General features: G+C 44.6%; 1 protein-coding gene across 21 annotated transcripts in view; it reads left to right on the top strand.

The window, feature by feature from the left end:
- macf1a (microtubule actin crosslinking factor 1a) overlaps positions 1 to 18,882 on the top strand; it is a 286,863-nt gene that overhangs the window by 263,049 nt on the left and 4,932 nt on the right. For 11 of the 21 annotated variants that reach the window (XM_075449480.1, XM_075449479.1, XM_075449485.1 and 8 more), the window contains 22 exons: positions 686 to 883; positions 1,003 to 1,131; positions 2,645 to 2,827; positions 2,909 to 3,064; positions 3,171 to 3,377; positions 3,587 to 3,706; positions 4,428 to 4,597; positions 4,683 to 4,842; positions 5,332 to 5,526; positions 5,622 to 5,894; positions 6,438 to 6,626; positions 6,714 to 6,825; positions 6,913 to 7,064; positions 7,203 to 7,365; positions 7,445 to 7,599; positions 7,681 to 7,755; positions 10,312 to 10,329; positions 11,904 to 12,021; positions 13,457 to 13,519; positions 13,907 to 13,939; positions 16,740 to 16,957; positions 18,214 to 18,336. In XM_075449480.1, coding sequence (XP_075305595.1) covers positions 686 to 883; positions 1,003 to 1,131; positions 2,645 to 2,827; positions 2,909 to 3,064; positions 3,171 to 3,377; positions 3,587 to 3,706; positions 4,428 to 4,597; positions 4,683 to 4,842; positions 5,332 to 5,526; positions 5,622 to 5,894; positions 6,438 to 6,626; positions 6,714 to 6,825; positions 6,913 to 7,064; positions 7,203 to 7,365; positions 7,445 to 7,599; positions 7,681 to 7,755; positions 10,312 to 10,329; positions 11,904 to 12,021; positions 13,457 to 13,519; positions 13,907 to 13,939; positions 16,740 to 16,957; positions 18,214 to 18,336 — 3,210 coding nt within the window. The remainder of the gene's footprint in view (positions 1 to 685; positions 884 to 1,002; positions 1,132 to 2,644; positions 2,828 to 2,908; positions 3,065 to 3,170; positions 3,378 to 3,586; positions 3,707 to 4,427; positions 4,598 to 4,682; positions 4,843 to 5,331; positions 5,527 to 5,621; positions 5,895 to 6,437; positions 6,627 to 6,713; positions 6,826 to 6,912; positions 7,065 to 7,202; positions 7,366 to 7,444; positions 7,600 to 7,680; positions 7,756 to 10,311; positions 10,330 to 11,903; positions 12,022 to 13,456; positions 13,520 to 13,906; positions 13,940 to 16,739; positions 16,958 to 18,213; positions 18,337 to 18,882) is intronic. The other 10 variants (XM_075449490.1, XM_075449486.1, XM_075449472.1 and 7 more) reach the window with 5 other exon arrangements.

The following is an 18,882-nucleotide window of genomic DNA, read 5'->3' as shown; positions in this document are numbered from 1 at the left end:
ATACCCCATCTATTAGGGAATGGTATGATATTGTATATGAAATCTATCGAATGGAGAGAATTACTTTCTCTGTGAGGCTCCAGGACTGTAAATTTGAGGAAATTTGGAAGAAATGGAAAATATATATTCTCCCGAGACGCCCAACCTATGTTTAACAAGAAAGAAGCATATTAACATCTTGCTTGTATGTTTTAGTGTTTGTTTTTTTCCCTTTGTGGTTTTATTTTTATATATCACCTCATGTTCTGTTCTAATTATAAAAAAAAAGTAAAAGGATCAGACTTTAAAGGGATGTAACCTGTGATAATAGTATGATTGACATGTAACTATCCTAAATAAAGACCAAATAAAAAAAAAAAAAACAGTTACAAAATTAATTGAAATGTCTACACAGCACAAATGTGGGCTAGTCTTAACATAACTTAATGTAATGAATTGATGATTTTTTTCTGGATACGGATATGACATAATAAAATCGATTCAGGGGAGAATTTTTTTTTTTCTATTTTTAAAATCATCCCATAAAAAAAATCGCGATATGTACATGAATCGATTTTTTTCGCCCACGCCTATCGTCCACTTACAAAAACAACATGGTTTCTTTTTTCATGGAAAATCAGATAATATGTGATCTTAACCCTCAGATCTCTGTAATTCACGTCTTTGTCGTGCCTCATTCTCGCAGGTTTTGCGTAACGACGTGCTCTCCCATCACGCCACAGTGGACACGGTTAACAACGCTGCCGGTGAGCTGCTGGAGTCCTCTCCGGGGGACGAGGCCAGCCACTTGCGGGACCAGCTGGATCATCTGAACCAGGGCTGGGAGAACCTCCTGCTGAAGACGCAGGAGCGGCAGAAGCTGCTGGAGGCCGCGCTGCAGCAGGTAGAGCAAAGCTCCCGCTCAGCTTGTGCTTTCAGTGGGTCTCTCTGCTCCCATCTGGAGCTGTGGTGATGAATAATTCACTCATACCTGCTCCTCTTGCCTCACCCGTCTCTTTGCAGGCTGAAGGTTTCCATGGCGAATTGGAGGAGTTCCTCCAGTGGCTGAGGAGGACGGAGAGCCAGCTGTCTGCCGCCAAACCAACAGGCGGTCTCCCTGAAACAGCCCGGGAGCAGCTCCAGCAACACACGGTGACTGAGAAGCTCTTTGCTCCCAGATGTATCATCAACAATACGCATTAAGCATTAAAAGCTTAGCACAAATCCATTTGGATTATTTTAGCCTTTATTGTGTTGAATGGTGTTTATTTGCCATAAAAAGCAGAAGATGAAGCATACAGTATTCAATTCAATTCATTTTTATTTATATAGCGCCAAATACAACAAATGTCATCTCAAGGCACTTAAATAATAAAATCCAATTCAAGCCAATTGGAATTCAATTCATTGTTATCATAATTATTTACAAAATAATTATGGAAGTTTTTCTGTGCCTTTAGAGTTTGAGTACGAATTTCTAATATTGAATTTTTTACAGCATCAAAATCAGACTTTGAATTTGAAAAACCAACAGTGGAAAAAAAAAAATCAATTTCTAAAAGTGGAAAAAAATTCAACTTCAAAAAATTCAGTGGAAACAGAACCAGACTCAACATCCGGGTAAACAGGGAGAAGCAATCGATCCCTGTTCTCAGTTCATCCAACGGCAGCCAATCAAGTTGCGCTCCATTGGACAGATCAGCTCAATAGATATTAGTAATATCTATTACTCAATTTTACAACACAAATGGCAAATAAAGTAAACTCACTCACTGAAGCACCATCACCTGTTGGTGGACATGGCTGATCTGTCCAATGGAGCGTAACTTGGCTGCCGTTGGATGAATTGAGAACAGGGATTGATTGCTTCTCCCTGTTTACCCGGATGTTGAGTCTGCTTCTATTTCCACTGAATTTTTAGATGTTGAATATTTTTCCACTGAATTTTTTTTTTTAGAAATAGATATATTTTTTTTCTTTTACACTGTTGGTTTTTCAAATTCAAAGTCTGATTTTGATGCTGTAAAAATTCAATATTAGAAATTCATATTCAAAGTGATGGCACAGAAAAACTTCCATAAATAATTCAATTCATTCATATAGAGCCAATTCAAAAACAATTTCCAAGCTAAGGAAACCGACAGATTGCACTGAAACTTGTCTTCAGTCCAATCTCCCGGCCTGAGCGTGCCTGAGGCGACTGTGGAGAGGAACGACTCCCTTTGAACAGGAAGAAACCTCTGGCAGAACCAGAACCAGGAAGGGTGGCCATCCGCCTCCACCAGCTGGGGTTTGAGAAGACCGAAAAGGGGGGAAAAACCACTGTAGCACCATTCAAAGGATACCTGTTGGAACAGGGAAACACCAGTTAATGACCACAATAATGTCACATGTATATAATATCATTAGAGAAATTAAACAGTGGAAAAAGAGAGTAAAGTGAGGAAAGGTGTGACAGATAAGGCCCCCCAGCAGCTTAACTATGGGATGTTTCAGGATCACCTGAGCCATCCCTAACTATAAGCTTTATCAGAAAGCAAAGTTTTAAGCCTGGTCTTAAAAGTGGAAAGGGTGTCTGCTTCCCGGACATTAACTGGCTGTAGTGTCTCTCTGAGACGCTTTCAAACTTTCATGGGCTCACTGTTTGTGTCGTCTGCCTCTGCAGGAGCTTCAGGCCCAGCTGACTCAGAGAGCCGAGCAGTACCACCGCCTGCTGGATCAGGGAGAGTCCATGCTGTTGGCCCGGGGGGGAGAGGAGGCAGGACCCGGTACCACCCAGACTCAACAGAACCTGGCCATGCTGCAGAACAAGTGGGCCAGCCTCAACACCAAGATGGACGACCGCAGGGTGAGACTTTGGACCAACACGTCCACCTGGTGATTCTTTTAAGGTTCATCATTAACTGAAAAAACCCTTAAAACTTTCAAGGCCAAGCTGGAGGAGGCCGTTTCCTTGGCAACAGGTTTTCAGACCTCGCTGCAGGACACCATCAACTGGCTGACCCAGACTGAGCAAACCCTGAACATGGCTCAGCCCCCCAGCCTCATCCTGGACACGGTTCTCTTCCAGATCGATGAGCACAAGGTAAAAATGAGCTCATTTTTCATGTTCAGAGCAGTTTTATTGTGTTTAACGGGTCAGAACGTTGGATCCGAACAGAACCACATCCTCTCTGCGTGTGTGTGTGCAGGTGTTTGTGAATGAGGTGAACACCCACAGGGAGCAGGTTCTGGCTCTGGAGAAGGCCGGCTCTCAGCTTCGCTTCGCCAGCCTGAAGCAGGACGTGGTTCTGATCAAAAATCTGCTGCTCAGCGTCCAGGCCCGCTGGGACAAGCTGGTGCAGAGGTCCTTGGACCGCGGCCGACATCTGGACGAGGCCCGCAAACGAGCCAAACAGGTCAGTTACAGACATTGTGATCTCGTTTTTGGACTGGAGCTCAGAACCGGCGCCCTTGCTTCTCGATCTTATAAAGATATACGGAACGATTCTTATGTTAAATTGTGTTTGGTGAACACTTCTTCCGACTCCAGTTGTTCAGTAAAGAGCAGAATCCAGATCAAACCCTTTCAGCTCAGGGTTGAAACATAAAACGATTCTTTCCTCAGTTCCACGAGGCCTGGAGGAAGCTGACCGACTGGCTCGAGGAGGCCGAGAACAGACTGGACTCAGAGCTGGAGATTTCCAACGAGCCAGACAAGATCAAAGTGCAGCTGGCCAAACACAAGGTAACACAGAGATGAACACGTCGCCTGTTCATAAATAAAAAGGCTGCATTTCAGCTTCTATAGGCAAGGTGAGTTTATCTGTGCAGCACAATCCAACTACAAGGCGATTCAAAGTGCTTTACAGAGACATTAAAACAGTAGAAAAAAAAAAGCATGATTTAAATCTTAAACAAAAAAGAAAGAAATAAAAACAACAGATACAATCAGGAGTTAAAATGTGATTTAGTTTTGAAACTCAAGCTTCAGATTTGGAGCTTTATTCAGATGCAGCTGAAAATAGGTGTGTCTTCAGCCTGGACTTAAATACACTGAGTGTTTCAGCTGATCTGAGGCTTTCTGGGAGTTTGTTCCAGACATGTGGAGCATAGAAGCTGAATGCAGCTTCTCCATGTCTGGTTCTGACTCTGGGAACTGATAGAAGACCGGATCCAGATGACCTCCAGGCTGAAGACACACCTATTTTCAGCTGCGTTTGAATAAAGCTCCAAATCTGAAGCTTGAGTTTCAAAACTTAAACACATTTTAACTCCTGATTTTATCAGATTTGATCTATTGTTCTTATTTCTTTCTTTTTTGTTTAAAATTTAAATCGTGCTTTTTATTTCTACTGTTTTAATGCATCTGTAAAGCACTTTGAATCACCTTGTAGTTGAATTGTGCTGTACAGATAAACCTGCCTTAGCTGAGGGTCATCCTTCTGAAATCTTTCTGGCCTGTGCAGGAGTTTCAGAAGGCGCTGGGATCGAAGCAGCCCGTTTACGACACCACTGTGAGGTCAGGCAAGGCCATGAGGGACAAAGCCCAGCTGCCTGCAGACCAGCAGAAACTGGATCACCTGGTGGGAGAAGTTCGGGACAAGTGGGACACCGTCTGTGGCAAGAGCGTAGAGAGGTACGGAAGCTGAAGCTGCTTCGATGGTCTGCCCCGCCGGGAGGGATCCAACATGGCAGCTGACGGCTGTTTCTTCTCCTTCCAGGCAGCACAAGCTGGAGGAGGCGCTGCTGTTCTCGGGCCAGTTTGCAGAAGCTCTCCAGGTGTTGGTGGACTGGCTGTACAGAGTGGAGCCTCAGCTGGCTGAGGACCAGCCCGTCCACGGAGACCTGGATTTGGTGTCCAACCTCATGGACGCCCATAAGGTGCGCACACTGCGGCGAGCAGAGCCGCGTCGCTGTGTTAAATGTTGGTGAGAGGCTGGAATGAAGCGCTGAACTAAAGATTTATTTTAATTTATTTTTTTATTATTATTATCATTATTATTTTTTTTTTTTTTTCTTCCAGTTATTAATTTTATTTTAAGAATTATTATTGCTATTATAGTTAGATACATTGATAAATACTTTATTCATCCTAATTTGGGAAATTCTTGTGTTGCAACAGCGTACAGTATATAATTTGCAAACAATTAAAGGAAAAACAAGCAAATAGAATAGAATAAAAATAGAGAATAAACATCAGCTATAAACAAATCTACAGTATTATTATCATTGCTTTTTTTTCTTGTATGTACCTTTTTGTTCTATGTTGTTCACCGTTTGTAAATTAACAAAATGAGCAATAAACATATGTTAAAAAAATTAAAAATGTTGGTGAGAGAGGTCGCTCATAACGCTGGTGTCCCCGTGCAGGTCTTCCAAAAAGAACTGGGGAAAAGAACCAGCAGCGTTCAGGCTCTGAAGCGCTCGGCCCGCGACCTGATGGACACCGGCCGCGACGACACGGCGTGGGTCAAAGTTCAGCTCCAGGAGCTCAGCAACCGCTGGGACACAGTGTGCGCCCTGTCGGTCACCAAGCAGACCCGCCTCCAGCAGGCGCTCAAACAGGTCGGCGCCACGGGCTGCACGGCTCACCTAGGCCCAGATCTGATCCCGTCCACATCTCACCGTTACCATCCTCTGCTTTTCTTCTTCTCCGTCAGGCGGAGGAGTTTCGCACAGCGGTGCAGATGCTGCTGGAGTGGCTGTCGGAGGCGGAGCAGACGCTGCGTTTCCGCGGCGTCCTCCCTGAGGAGGCGGAGACTCTGCAGGCGCTGCTGCACACCCATCGAGACTTCATGGGCACCGTGGAGGAGAAGAGGACCGACGTGAACAAGGCTGCTGGAATGGGTGAGGGCATCCTGACCACCTGCCACCCCGACTCCATCACCACCATCAAACATTGGATCACCATCATCCGGGCGCGCTTTGAGGAGGTCAGTGTTTATTTATTTATTTTATTTATTTTATTTATTTTATTTATTTTATTTATATATTTTATTAATATAGCACCTTTCATACATAAAATGTAACACAAAGTGCTGTACGATAGCAGGATAAAAACAAGGCAGGATAAAATCGGTATTCAAAGTAGTGATAATAATAAATAAAGAATAATAATAATAATAATAATAATAATAAAATGAATGAATGAATTAAAATAAATAAAATAAATAAATAGAAATGATAAAAATAATGATAATAATGATAATACAATAAATACATTTAAAAGGCATAAGATATTATTCCTAAAACGTTATCCTAGAAAACAGCTGGGATCTAAGTTAAACACCATAAATAAGTAGTTAAAAGGGATATAAGAAGGAAATCAATTAAAAGCCAAGTTAAATTCCCCTAAATTAATCTGTAAATTCATTCTTTGTGCAACAGAAAAACAGATTAAACTCTGTAAACAAATCCCATTTTTCACAGGTGTGTTCCAGCATTCTGATCTGAATAAAAATGTCTTTGCTGTACAGGTGCTGACGTGGGCCAAGCAGCACGAGCAGCGGCTGGAGACGGCTCTGTCAGAGGTGCTCAACAACGCCAACCTGCTGGAGGAGCTGTTGTCATGGCTACAGTGGGCCGAGACGACGCTGGTGCAGAGAGACACGGAGCCGCTTCCTCAGGACATCCCACAACTGAAGACGCTCATCACAGAGCACCAGGTGGGCTTTCCTCGGTCTCAGGGACGGGGGAACAGTCCCAGCGCGTCCTCGGTTGATTTACTCACTGTTGCTGTCTGCGGTTTTTAGATGTTTATGGAGGAGATGACGAGGAAGCAGCCAGATGTGGACAAGGTGACGAAGACCTACAAAAGGAAGCCAGCCGAGCCTCCCAGCAGCCTGGCTGAGAGGAGAGGAGCTCGTACGTCCCCCGGGTTCACTTTTCCATCAGCAGATATTCCCTCTGTTTACTGAGAGTTATCCTTCTAACTCTCTCTGTCTTCTGCAGGCAAACACCAGCAGCAGCAGCAGCAGGCGGCCATGCAGGTTCCCGGGGGAAACCCCCGACTCAACCAGCTCTGTGCCAGGTGGCAGCAGGTGTGGCTGCTGGCTCTGGACCGCCAGCGTAAACTCAACGATGCTCTGGACCGGCTGGAAGAGGTAGCTCATCCTGAGCAGCTCCTGTATTTATTTTACTCGTTCATAAAGTTCTGTTCCTGCTTCCGTCTCTCTCACCATAACCAGAGTTACGGCTTGTGTTCTGTGACATGATGAGTCCAATGTGTGATCCATTCGCAGCTCAAAGAGTTTGCCAACTTTGACTTTGACGTGTGGAGGAAGAAGTATATGCGCTGGATGAACCACAAGAAGTCTCGCGTCATGGACTTCTTCAGACGCATCGACAAGGACCAAGACGGAAAGATCACACGCCAGGAGTTCATCGACGGCATCTTAGCCTCCAGTACGACCCACATCCCGATTTTCTTTATTCCAAGAAGTCTTTAAATAGCCATTAAATTCCCTTTGCCCCCCCTGTGCAGAGTTTCCAACAAGTCGGCTGGAGATGACGGCGGTGGCGGACATCTTCGACAGAGACGGAGACGGTTACATCGACTACTACGAGTTTGTCGCTGCTCTGCACCCCAACAAGGACGCCTACAGGCCGACCACTGACGCCGATAAGATAGAGGACGAGGTAAGGTGTCGCTGCCGTCTGAGAAACGTCGGCACGAACGGGGAAAAGGTGGCATTACTGACGAGTCGTGTGGCTGTGCAGGTGACCCGGCAGGTGGCCCAGTGTAAGTGTGCCAAGAGGTTCCAGGTGGAGCAGATCGGAGAGAACAAATACCGGGTGAGTCTCTCTGCCTCAGTGTGGGCACATTTTCAAGATTATGTGGGGAAACTAAAAGAATAAAAGTAGTTTAAAACTGTTTAAAGACGTGGGTCGATCAGGATTCACTGGAAGACGTGAATGAGCCGGTTTACTTTGGCTTAAATACCGGAAGTACGAGCAGCTCCAAGTTACACAAAAGACTCGGACTGTGTTCGAAACCACATACTACATACTGCATACTACATACTGCATTCTGCATACTACATACTGCATACTACATACTACATACTGCATACTACATACTACATACTACATACTGCATACTACATACTGCATTCTGCATACTGCATACTACATACTGCATACAACATACTGCATACTACATACTGCATACTGCATACTGCATACTACATACTGCATACTGCATACAACATACTGCATACTACATACTACATACTGCATACTACACACTACATACTGCATACTGCATACTGCATACTACATACTGCATACTGCATACAACATACTGCATACTACATACTGCATACTACATACTGCATACTGCATACTGCATACTACATACTCTAATAGCTCTAAACTCTGTAAACTTTAGCAACATTTGAAACATTTTCAGGCGAGAAAGTAGTTGTTTAGATCCCCAACGTGTTGAAAACCTGACAAAATACCGGCTATTTACACGTTTGTTTCCGACGAATTCGGCGTTACTAAAGCTAGCCGCAGTGAGCAACGCACTTCCGGTTATTTTCACAAAATAAAATACCCGTTGCCTTTTATCATAGGGAAAGCCGTTACGATACAATTGGTGCTTTTGTTTTGAAAACAGGAAGTGAACCTACCCTCGTTGTAGCTAGCTTGAAACTGCCGTTTTGACAGGAAATGACGATCAGCGACGTCACGTTACGTTGCATCTTGGGTAGTTTGAGTATGAGTCGTAACCTCATGATGCATACCCAACATTTCGGAGAATCTAGTATGCATCCGGGAACTTCTCGCTTACTCAAACTCGCATACTAACTCAAAAAGTTAGTATGAGTAGTAGGAGAAGTATGCGGTTTCAAACACAGCCTCAGACTCGTCTGACTGGACTGAGAAAGTTCTGAGAGACGATCAGTTACTTGAACTGAGGAAGAATGAGTCCATTTTTACCTCCAGTGATGCTTGTGTGAATCCTGTTCGACCCACTTCTGATTGATAGAAAATGTAACTGGCTGCATCTGCACTTCAGGCTTCGAGTAACTTCTCATCATAACTTTTTATCTGTGTGTTCATCTCACATCATGACCTCATGGTGTATTTCTGAGTGTTTCATTTGTCTGTGTGGTCATATCACAACATGTCACGATAGCATCGATTCAACATGTTTCTAACATCTCACAGCACTCCAGGACTGTTTTCTGTGTCATGGCCGAAGCATTCATATAACCGTGAGGAAATGAGAGCACAGACACAGGCAGCAGGAAGCGCTTCAGCTGATTTTTCCACGTATTATTACATTTATACTTACCTCTTATGTCTTTAAACTGAAAGAGCAGTGTAGACTTGAATAATATTTAGCAGAAAAGACAAATAAGAACCAAGTTTGCGAGTGAAATGTGATTAATTTTCATTGAAATCTCGTTTCTGAGAAGATGTTTTGTTAAAACCATCCAAAAAAAAGCAAAATATTTGGTTATTAAGCATCTGATCAAGAAAAGATACATTTAGAGTCTAAAATCTTAAATGTGAGTTAGTCACAGCACAGAAAAATATCTCACAAACCACTCGGCTGATGATTAATGATCAGCAAGTGAATTAAATTAGGTTAAAAAGTCATAAGAAAAGAGCAGTGAGACCCTGGGGGGCTATAAAACACCCTGACCACAGCTTACGGTTATCCTGAGAGCTTTAATAAGAGTAACCGGACTTCGTCTTCTTGGCTTTTAGAGACGTTTCACGTCTGATCTGAAAGGATTCTTCAGTGGAGAAGAACTCTTAGGAGCTGAAACATCTTCTGGAACCACATAGAAGAGGTCCGGTTGCTCTGATTCAAGCTCTTCAAACAGTTTAGAGCTTATTTAAAAGAACCAAACTGCTTAGATGTTTGTGTACCTTCCAGAAGTTCTCAGGGTTTGGGGTTGTAGAGCTCAGCGTCTGTGTGTGTCTGTGCAGCATTTACTGGACCCACCATCACTACCTGCTACAGCCTCATCATTATCCTCTGGGTAATGAGCTCCAGTGTTGGACTGCAGGACACTAGAGATACTAATGTTCCCGTTTGTTGTGTTTGCATCTGGCTGCACTTCTCCTCTCTGCCTTCACCTCCAGCTCATCCTCATCCTCACCAGCAGAGTTTTCCCACATTTTCACATCACTGACATCACTGTAACAACCACACATTCGTGTCCACATTAGCACTCTGCTCACACCACTAATTGCCGGCTTAAATAAAAGTTTATGAGAAGATGTTGCCTTTGATACATTACAGACCTCAGTTTTCAGTACATGTTGTTTCATTCTGGCTCTGTTTCTTTCTCCTTGTGTTCCTCTGCTCCGTGTCTGCCGGATTTATTGTAGTTCTTCCTCGGAAACCAGGTAAAGTGACTTCCACTGCTGTGACTTGATGTGTGAAAGCTGCTTCCACGTTCTGTAGCGGCGGAGCGCCTTCTGTTTCGATAAAGGCAAAAAAACAGGGCTGTAGCGATATACGAATCTCACGATACGATTCACGGTATTCAGCCAACGATTTGATTTGATTTGATACACTCACGATTCACGATATTCAGCCAAGGATTAAATTCGATTCGATTTGATACATTCACGATTCATGATATTCAGCCTTCGATTCAATTTGATACACTCACGATTCACGATATTCAGCCAACGATTGGATTAAAATTGATACACTCACGATTCACGATATTCAGCCAACAATTTGATTCGATACACTCACGATTAACGAAATTCCGTCAAACAATTCGATTCGATACACTCACGATTCCCAATATTCAGCCAACGATTCAATTTGATTTGATACACTCACGATACACGATATTCAGCCAACGATTCAATTTGATTTGATACACTCACGATACACGATATTCAGCCAACGATTCGATACGATTCGATTTGATACACTCACGATTCACGATATTCAGCCAACGATTCGATTTGATACACTCACGATTCACGATATTCAGCCAACGATTCGATTTGATACACTCACGATTCACAATATTCAGCCAACGATTCAATTCGATTTGATACACTCACGATTCACGATATTCAGCCAACGATACGATACACTTACATCATTTTCTGGGGGGAAAAAAAGGGACAGTGTGATTTGACATGAATCATCTGTGATTGGACTGGTGGTCCGACCTTTGATCCGGAAGAACAGCACCAGCAGACAAACAGAAACAAACGAACATGTCACAAACGTGAGAGCTATGCACTTTATATAACATTTTTATGAACTAATTTATCACCGTTTGGTATAATGTGACCCCTTCTGTGTTTTCATTAATTGTAACGTCTGACTTTTCAATAAAGTTTGCTTAAAAAAAAAAAAAAAAAATCGATACGCACGGCTGAAAAATCAATACTTTATCTGGAAATAAAATATCGATAAAATTGCTCAGCCCTGGTAATAAATGATGATTTTTTTAAAAAGGGGGGGGGGCTCCGCTGTGGCTCTGCAACGTGTAAGCAGGTCTCACCGTCCTCTTGTGTTTATGCTGTGATTTGTTTGGAGTTGAGTGACAAACTGCTCATTGTGAGGCGACAGCGACATGGCTGAGGTGCTAATTAGCGGTTGGGTGATATACGGCGTGCTGAAGCTGGCGGGCCATTCGAGATCCAGAAGAAAAGAGAAAAGTGCTGGTGTGGCTCAGAGTTGTGCTTTGCTGGGTGAAAAACTGAAAAGGATGAATTTTAAGATGAAAGAAAGATGGTAATGCTTTGATCTGAGCGGCTGGGTGAATCGGGATGAATCGTAGTCTCTTCAGTTCTGTCAGTGCATGTTCTTCCTCTCATTGCATGAAGTAGAGATTCAGATTCTTCTTGGTGTGAGGTTGTGAATCATACGAGTTTTACTCATTTACCCTCCTTTCCTCTCGCCATCTTTCCTCGTTTGCTTTTCCTCGTCCCCCTGTGACTCTCCTCAGTTCGGCGACTCTCAGCAGCTGCGTCTAGTCAGGATTCTGCGCAGCACGGTGATGGTGAGAGTCGGAGGTGGTTGGATGGCTCTGGACGAGTTTCTGGTGAAGAACGATCCATGCAGAGGTGAGCAACACAAACATCTGTCTCAACACCTTTCACGCCGTGAGAGACCGGAGACGAGAGACGTATAAAATCACATAACCATTAACTTTCTGCGTTTCTACAAAGGAAGCTAAGATTGATCATGCTGTGTTGCATTCTGGGATATTTCCTCTTCGTTATCTGGTCTCTTTTTGTCTCTTTTAACTAAAAATCGGTTAAAAAACAAAACTGTCAAATTTGATCGAAGACGGGAAAGGAGAAAGAGATTGAATCACAATGATCCACAACATCTGTATTGTTGTGGTGAGGTAAGCTTCAGGTGTTACACTGGAAAAGATGCCCCTGCAAAAATAAGACGTTTTTGCTTGAAATAAGCAAAAAAAAAATATGCCAATGGAACTAGTGAAAATCGGCTTGTCCAGATTTCTTGAAATAAGATGTGATATTTGGGACTTTTGAGATAAGTGACCTTGACATTAGCTTAAAAACCTCTTCAAATGTAAAAAAAAAGCTTGCTTCATTTGAAATCCCACTCAAAACAATTTGTTTTCAAGACTTTTTCATTTAACAAGATATTCCAGATGTATTGTCTTCCAACAAGTCCCTATATCTGGCTGAAATAGTACTTGTTAGGCAGTTGTGTGTTATATTAAGTGTAATGAGATATTTTGACTAGAAATGAGACAAATATACTTGGTAAGACTTTGATTTTTCCCAGTGTAATCAGCAACAATATCACACACTCTGAATATATAGATATATAAAGGTTAACCTGTGGCTTTAACAGTAAACCTACAAGAGTTGGAGCAGAAACCAGATGTTTTCATCAATAACTCGTTAACGTTATTGATTAATAACTTGTTAAAGGTAATTGATTAAGGTTGTGTAGGTGATGGATCTGCTTCTGTCCGAGCTGCTGTCGTGTTGGAGGACTTTATCAGTCGTGTTGCTTTGGAAGAAGCACCCTGCATACCCGAGTAACTTCAGCAATAAAGACGTGATTTCAGATGTTCGGATCAGAGACGGCAGGATCATCACAACTAAGCAAAACAAAGACTCCCCCTCCCCCATTACCCAGAATGCAACACAGCATGGCAAACAGACACTGAACTGAGTCGTTGTGTGAGGAACTAACAGGAAGTGAACCCTGAAGACGCCTTTGGACGCACATTCACCTCCAAGCATGAGTGAAATGACTGGTTGTCTGTCAGCAGGTGCCCCCCCCCCCCCCCCCCCGATGTGGGTGTATCTGGTGTGGTGGTGTCTCCGTCCTCCGTCCACCCTGAACCCTCTAATCTTGTTTAATCTTGTTTTATCTTGTTTTATCTCTGTGCACACTCGGCCTTTTCTCCCCTCGGCTCATTCTCTCTTAAATAAAGTAGTGCTGCATGGTGCATGGTCTTCAGTTCTCTCCCTCTTCCTCCCCCTTCTCCCTCCCTTGTTTCTCTTTCCTCAGTGCAACATCCAGGACTAAAGATTCTCCGCTCCGACTCCAGTAGCTCCATCTCATCTCGTATAGGTTGGACCTCTCTATCTCTCACCTTTTCTCCTGACTGCCTGTCTTTTCTCCATCCTTTTTTCTTTTCTCCTGGACTTCTTCTTCTTCTTTGTTTTCCTGCCCCCCCTCATTATCTTTATTGCTCCTGCACTTCTCCTCTTCCTCTTTGGTTTTGTGGGTTTTGGTCTTGCTGCTGTGCCTCGCTGACTGTGATCACCTGACTAAAGGTCACACCCCCTGACCTCCCCGGCTGTCCTGTTTCTAACACCTTTCAGGGGCGACCACCCCCGTGCGGACCCCTGTGATCAGCTGTGTGTGTGTTTATGGGATGTTTTCTGTGTGAGAGATGTTCTTCATCCCACCGTGAGGGTCATGCAGTTGTTTCATAATGTCTCTTGTGTCTCTCAGTGACAGTCACTCCTGGCTATTTCTGCTGCCGAGGTATCTACTCTCCCTCTCTGTCCTTCACTCCATCCGTCTGTCTCCATCTTTAATCACAGCTAATCTCTGCGTGTCCATATATATGTGTGTGAACTCTAACCGTGGTCTGGTTGCTGTGTAAAAGGCGTGTCTGTGTGCCATATGTGTGCCTCATGCTTCCTCCACTCACGGTAAAAGCAGGACGTGGCCACATCCCTGGTCTTTGCAGGCTGTGTCAGACACAAACTGTCACAAAGCCCCACCGAACACGGCTCATATCATTTGGTTTAATCCTGCACATGACAAAAAGTTGAACCTATTCTCGGAGGAAAGAGGGCGGAGTCTAAGACCTGGGCGTGGCCAGCCTGGGTTTCTAACAGCGCTGGCTTCCAGTGTGCTGGCTGGTTGGTGGGGGACACAATTACAGGGTGCACCTGGCTGGCTTACAGTGGGGACTGATTACAGGCTGCACCCGTTTAATTGGCCGGCCTCGCCGTCCTGTTGCTCAGGGCGACGGCCGAGAAGGCTGCAGCCCTCCCTCTCTTTCACTTCCTCCATCACTTCTTTCTTTCTTTCTTTCACTTCCTCCATCAATTCTTTCTTTCTTCTCTTTCACTTCCTCCATCACTCTTTCTTTCTTCTCTTTCACTTCCTCCATCACTCTTTCTTTCTTCTTTCACTTCTTCCATCACTTCTTTCTTTTTCTTTCTCTCTTTCACTTCTTCCATCACTTCTTTCTCTTTCTCTTCTTCCATCACTTCTCTCTCTTTCACTTCTTCCATCACTTCTCTCTCCTTCTCTTCTCTTCCATCACTTCTCTCTCCTTCTCTTCTCTTCCATCAATTCTCTCTCCTTCTCTTCTCTTCCATCAATTCTCTCTCCTTCTCTTCTCTTCCATCAATTCTCTCTCCTTCTCTTCTCTTCCATCAATTCTCTCTCCTTCTCTTCTCTTCCATCACTTCTCTCTCTTCCCTCTCTCTTCCATCAGTTCTCTGTTCTGTCTTCCCTCTCTCTCTCCTCTTCCCTCTTCTCTTCCATCACTTCTCTCTCCTTCTCTTCTCTTCCATCACTTCTCTCATCTTCCCTCTCTCTCTCTTCTTCCATCACTTCTCTCTTTCACTTCTTCCATCACTTCTCTCTCCTTCTCTTCTCTTCCATCACTTCTCTCTCCTTCTCTTCTCTTCCATCAATTCTCTCTCCTTCTCTTCTCCATCACTTCCCTCTCTTCCCTCTCTCTTCCATCAGTTCTCTGTTCTGTCTTCCCTCTCTCTCTCCTCTTCCCTCTTCTCTTCCATCACTTCTCTCTCCTTCTCTTCTCTTCCATCACTTCTCTCTCCTCTCTCTCCTCCTCTTCCCTCTTTTTTCCATCACTTCTCTCTCTTCCTTCTTTCCTTGTGGCTTGCTTCTCAGGCTTGTTGTTGTCTTCTGGGGCTGCTGCACAACTTTCTGTCCGAGAATGCTGCTCGATGTCTTTTGAAAGAAGGGAGAAACCCGACTTGGGGCTCTCTGCAAATGAGCATAAGCCAGGCATGACCCCCCCCACCCACATGTATTTATACGCTGCGTATACTCAGCCGTGCTGAGAGGCTCCCTGCGGCAGGAAGTAAAAGCTTGAATAGAAACGGAGGTGCTTGTTGAAGATGAGGAGAAGGGAGCCTCTGCTTTGCTTCCAGCTCTCTGACGCTTTTACATGAACACGCAATGAAAGTGAGGCGATGGTGTTCAGAAACGTTGCGTATCGGACGTTTAAAGGACCGGTTTGAAAGTTTGGGACGTGCTTATGTTATCAGTTTGATTCCTTTCTGTTCCGTCTGCAGGCAGAACATTTAACCGGATCCTGGACTTTATGTTTTTAACATTTAGTCATTTTAAAAAGAAAATGAACAAAAAGTGAGACAGAACACGGAAGCAGCGTGTAAAAAACTAAGTGAACCCTCAGAGGGAAAGTATCACTGCACTGATTAACTGATCATCTGTGAGTTTGAGCACCTCTATAACAGCAGAAGAAGAGACCACCCGTCCGATGATGATCAGATCTGATGATCAGTTAATCCGTGCATTGATCAGCAGCACCTGGCTGTGGAAGCAGGAAGGATTCATCGTGCTGTTCTTACCGTTTAATACTGAAGGGACCACGGTGGTCAAGTGCTCGTTGCGTATCAAACGTCCTCACACACCCTCACTTCCCTCCTCCCTTAAAAGTGACTCAACCAAAGTCCGTTTAGCGTTTTCCGGTTCCCTAAACTCAGACCCCACAGACGCCGCTCTGCTCACGTGCACTCACACATGAAACACGCACTCACACATGAAACACGCACTCACACATGAAACGTGCACTCACACATGAAACAGTGCACTCACACATGAAACGTGCACTCACACATGAAACACGCACTCACACATGAAACATGCACTCACACATGAAACATGCACTCACACATGAAATGTGCACTCACACATGAAACACGCACTCACACATGAAATGTGCACTCACACATGAAACGTGCACTCACACATGAAACGTGCACTCACACATGAAACGTGCACTCACACATGAAACGTGCACTCAAACATGAAACACGCACTCACACATGAAACGTGCACTCACACATGAAATGTGCACTCACACATGAAACGTGCACTCACACATGAAATGTGCACTCACGCATGAAACACGCACCGGCTCTGATGTCTGCAGCCACGGACGCACCGCGCCTGCCCCTCACTCTGCTCGCTGCCTCTGCCGCCCCCTGCTGGAGAAGAACTGATTAAAACACGGGAAGTCCGTATAACTTTCTGCCATCTTTGTCTCTGTCTGCAGCTCGTGGTCGCACCAACCTGGAGCTGAGGGAGAAGTTCATCCTCCCAGAAGGAGCATCCCAGGGTCTGGCTGCCTTCCGCTCCCGGGGCCGGCGCTCCAAGCCAGGCTCCCGCAACGCCTCCCCCACCCGCTCCTCCTCCTCCGCCTCCCACAGCGGCGCCTCCCTCCCCTCGGCTCCCTCCGCCCCCGCCACGCCGACGGCCTCGGCATCATCCAGGGTAAGCTTTCACTTTGTGTCCACTCATTACACCTCCGCATTAATGACAGACTCGCAGCAGTTTCCACAGAACGCAGCTAGTTTAAACACGGGCTTCTTCTGCAGAAACGATCCCACTTAATGCTTTCTTTATTCTGGAAGCTCCTCTAACTTAACACTTTAGAGTTTATGCACAGCTTTGCTGCTCCCGTCTGATAAGTGATGGCGTGCACAAAGGCTTTCAAAGTGCAGATAAAAGCATTAAAGAAGATTAAAAAAAATATACAAGAGTGGGTTTTAAAGTCGTGAAAGAATGAAAGCAGACAGCCCAAACTAGATTTCACAGATCTCAGATTTAATGGTCGTGCGTTCCAGAGTTTAGGAGTCAAAAGCTCGAACACACGGACCGACTTTAGTTTTTAATCTGGAACGAGGAACCAGCTGCAGGTTGGTGGTTTCCAGCAGACCGAGTAAGGTGCCGCACACCCGCACTTTGGGGCATTTGTAAGTGATCCAACGATTAAACAAAGGCACAAATAATCGTTCCTAAACCTGATTAAAATTAATGGAACACCCAGATTTCTGGCTTTTAACTGAACCGGTGATGATAAAGAGCCCCCATCGTTCATCACAGATACTGCTGGTCACCTTCCAGCTGCAGACTCGTTGCTGTTTTCTTACACATAGATTTAAAATAAGGAGTTTTTTGGGCCAAAGACCAGTTTGAAATCTGAGTTGTAGATGAATTCTTCATCCAGGAAACGTCTGCTGCTCAGAGATGAACTCCGGTAGCTGTATTCACTGAGGAAGCGCTCGTTAAACTTGGTTTATTAAAGGTGTATGTTGGAGCGGCAGCATCACAGACTCTCAGCATCTTATCTTTGTGTTGCTGTTGTCGGCGTCTCAGATGTTCCTCATTTGTTTGTCGTGTGGATTAATGTCTGTGTGTCTGTGGCAGGCGACTTTTTGACGGGTTTTTGTTTCATATTGTTCATTTACTGTCATCCTCCTGTTGTCACCGCATCCTTAACTGTGAATTTTTATTTTTTGTCCTTTGTTTCTTCTGTCATCTTTTTGCCTCCTCCCCTGGTTCCCGCCCTGCTCACCTGCCTTCTAAACGTTCCTCCTGCTCTATCGGGCTCGCTGTTAAAATGACATCATCCGCTGCGCTGCACCTCCTCGCTGTCCCAACCTCCTCCTCCATAACTCGCTCCCTGTGCTGCTTTTCCTGCACCCTTCCATCCATCCTTCCTTCCTTCCTTCCTTCCCTCCCTTCAGTCCTCCCTCACTCACTCTCGTGACTATGCCAAGCCCTGGCTGGCACACAGTAAAACTCCAACGCCAGCCAAGTGCCACTGCTGCCCAGATCACGGTCACAGCCACATCACTCCTGGGCACGAGGTAACACACTCACCCCGACCACCTCCCCACTCCCCTCCCCTCCACTCTCCGCCCCGCCCGACCCCCACCCGACTGAGCGCTCTGATGCACTAACGCCCGCAGAGAAAGTTTGGCTGCTTTGTAAGATTTTAGCTGCTTTTCTGTTGAAAATATGATAATATCATCAGCGTAGACATGTTTTAACTGGACAGAAAGTTTAAACTCATAAAGTCCTGAAATGTTTGCAACACTTTTACATTTGAATTAGTTTTGTTTTCAGTCAGTTGTTGGAATATTTGCCAAAAAGTGGAGTTAATAATGATTTCAGATGCCTGTGGTTGGTTAGATAGAATCAGTAGAACATCAAAGTTAAAGGTACCACAGGTGTGAAACCAGCATTTTTAAACATTTAAACCATGATGGAAGTCAGTGCTGTATTCATCTATGTGTTGAAGCATTCCTCTACCTTCCACCAATAGCTCGTAGCCTTCAGATTTTGTGGTTTATCGTGTGTTAAAATGTTGTGTTTCGTGTTCATTTGTCCTAATAATTTGTTTGTGTCCGTGT

This window comes from Odontesthes bonariensis, chromosome 18 (assembly GCF_027942865.1).
Source record: "Odontesthes bonariensis isolate fOdoBon6 chromosome 18, fOdoBon6.hap1, whole genome shotgun sequence".
Taxonomy (NCBI): domain Eukaryota; kingdom Metazoa; phylum Chordata; class Actinopteri; order Atheriniformes; family Atherinopsidae; genus Odontesthes; species Odontesthes bonariensis.
This window is presented reverse-complemented; position numbering and strand designations above follow the sequence as displayed.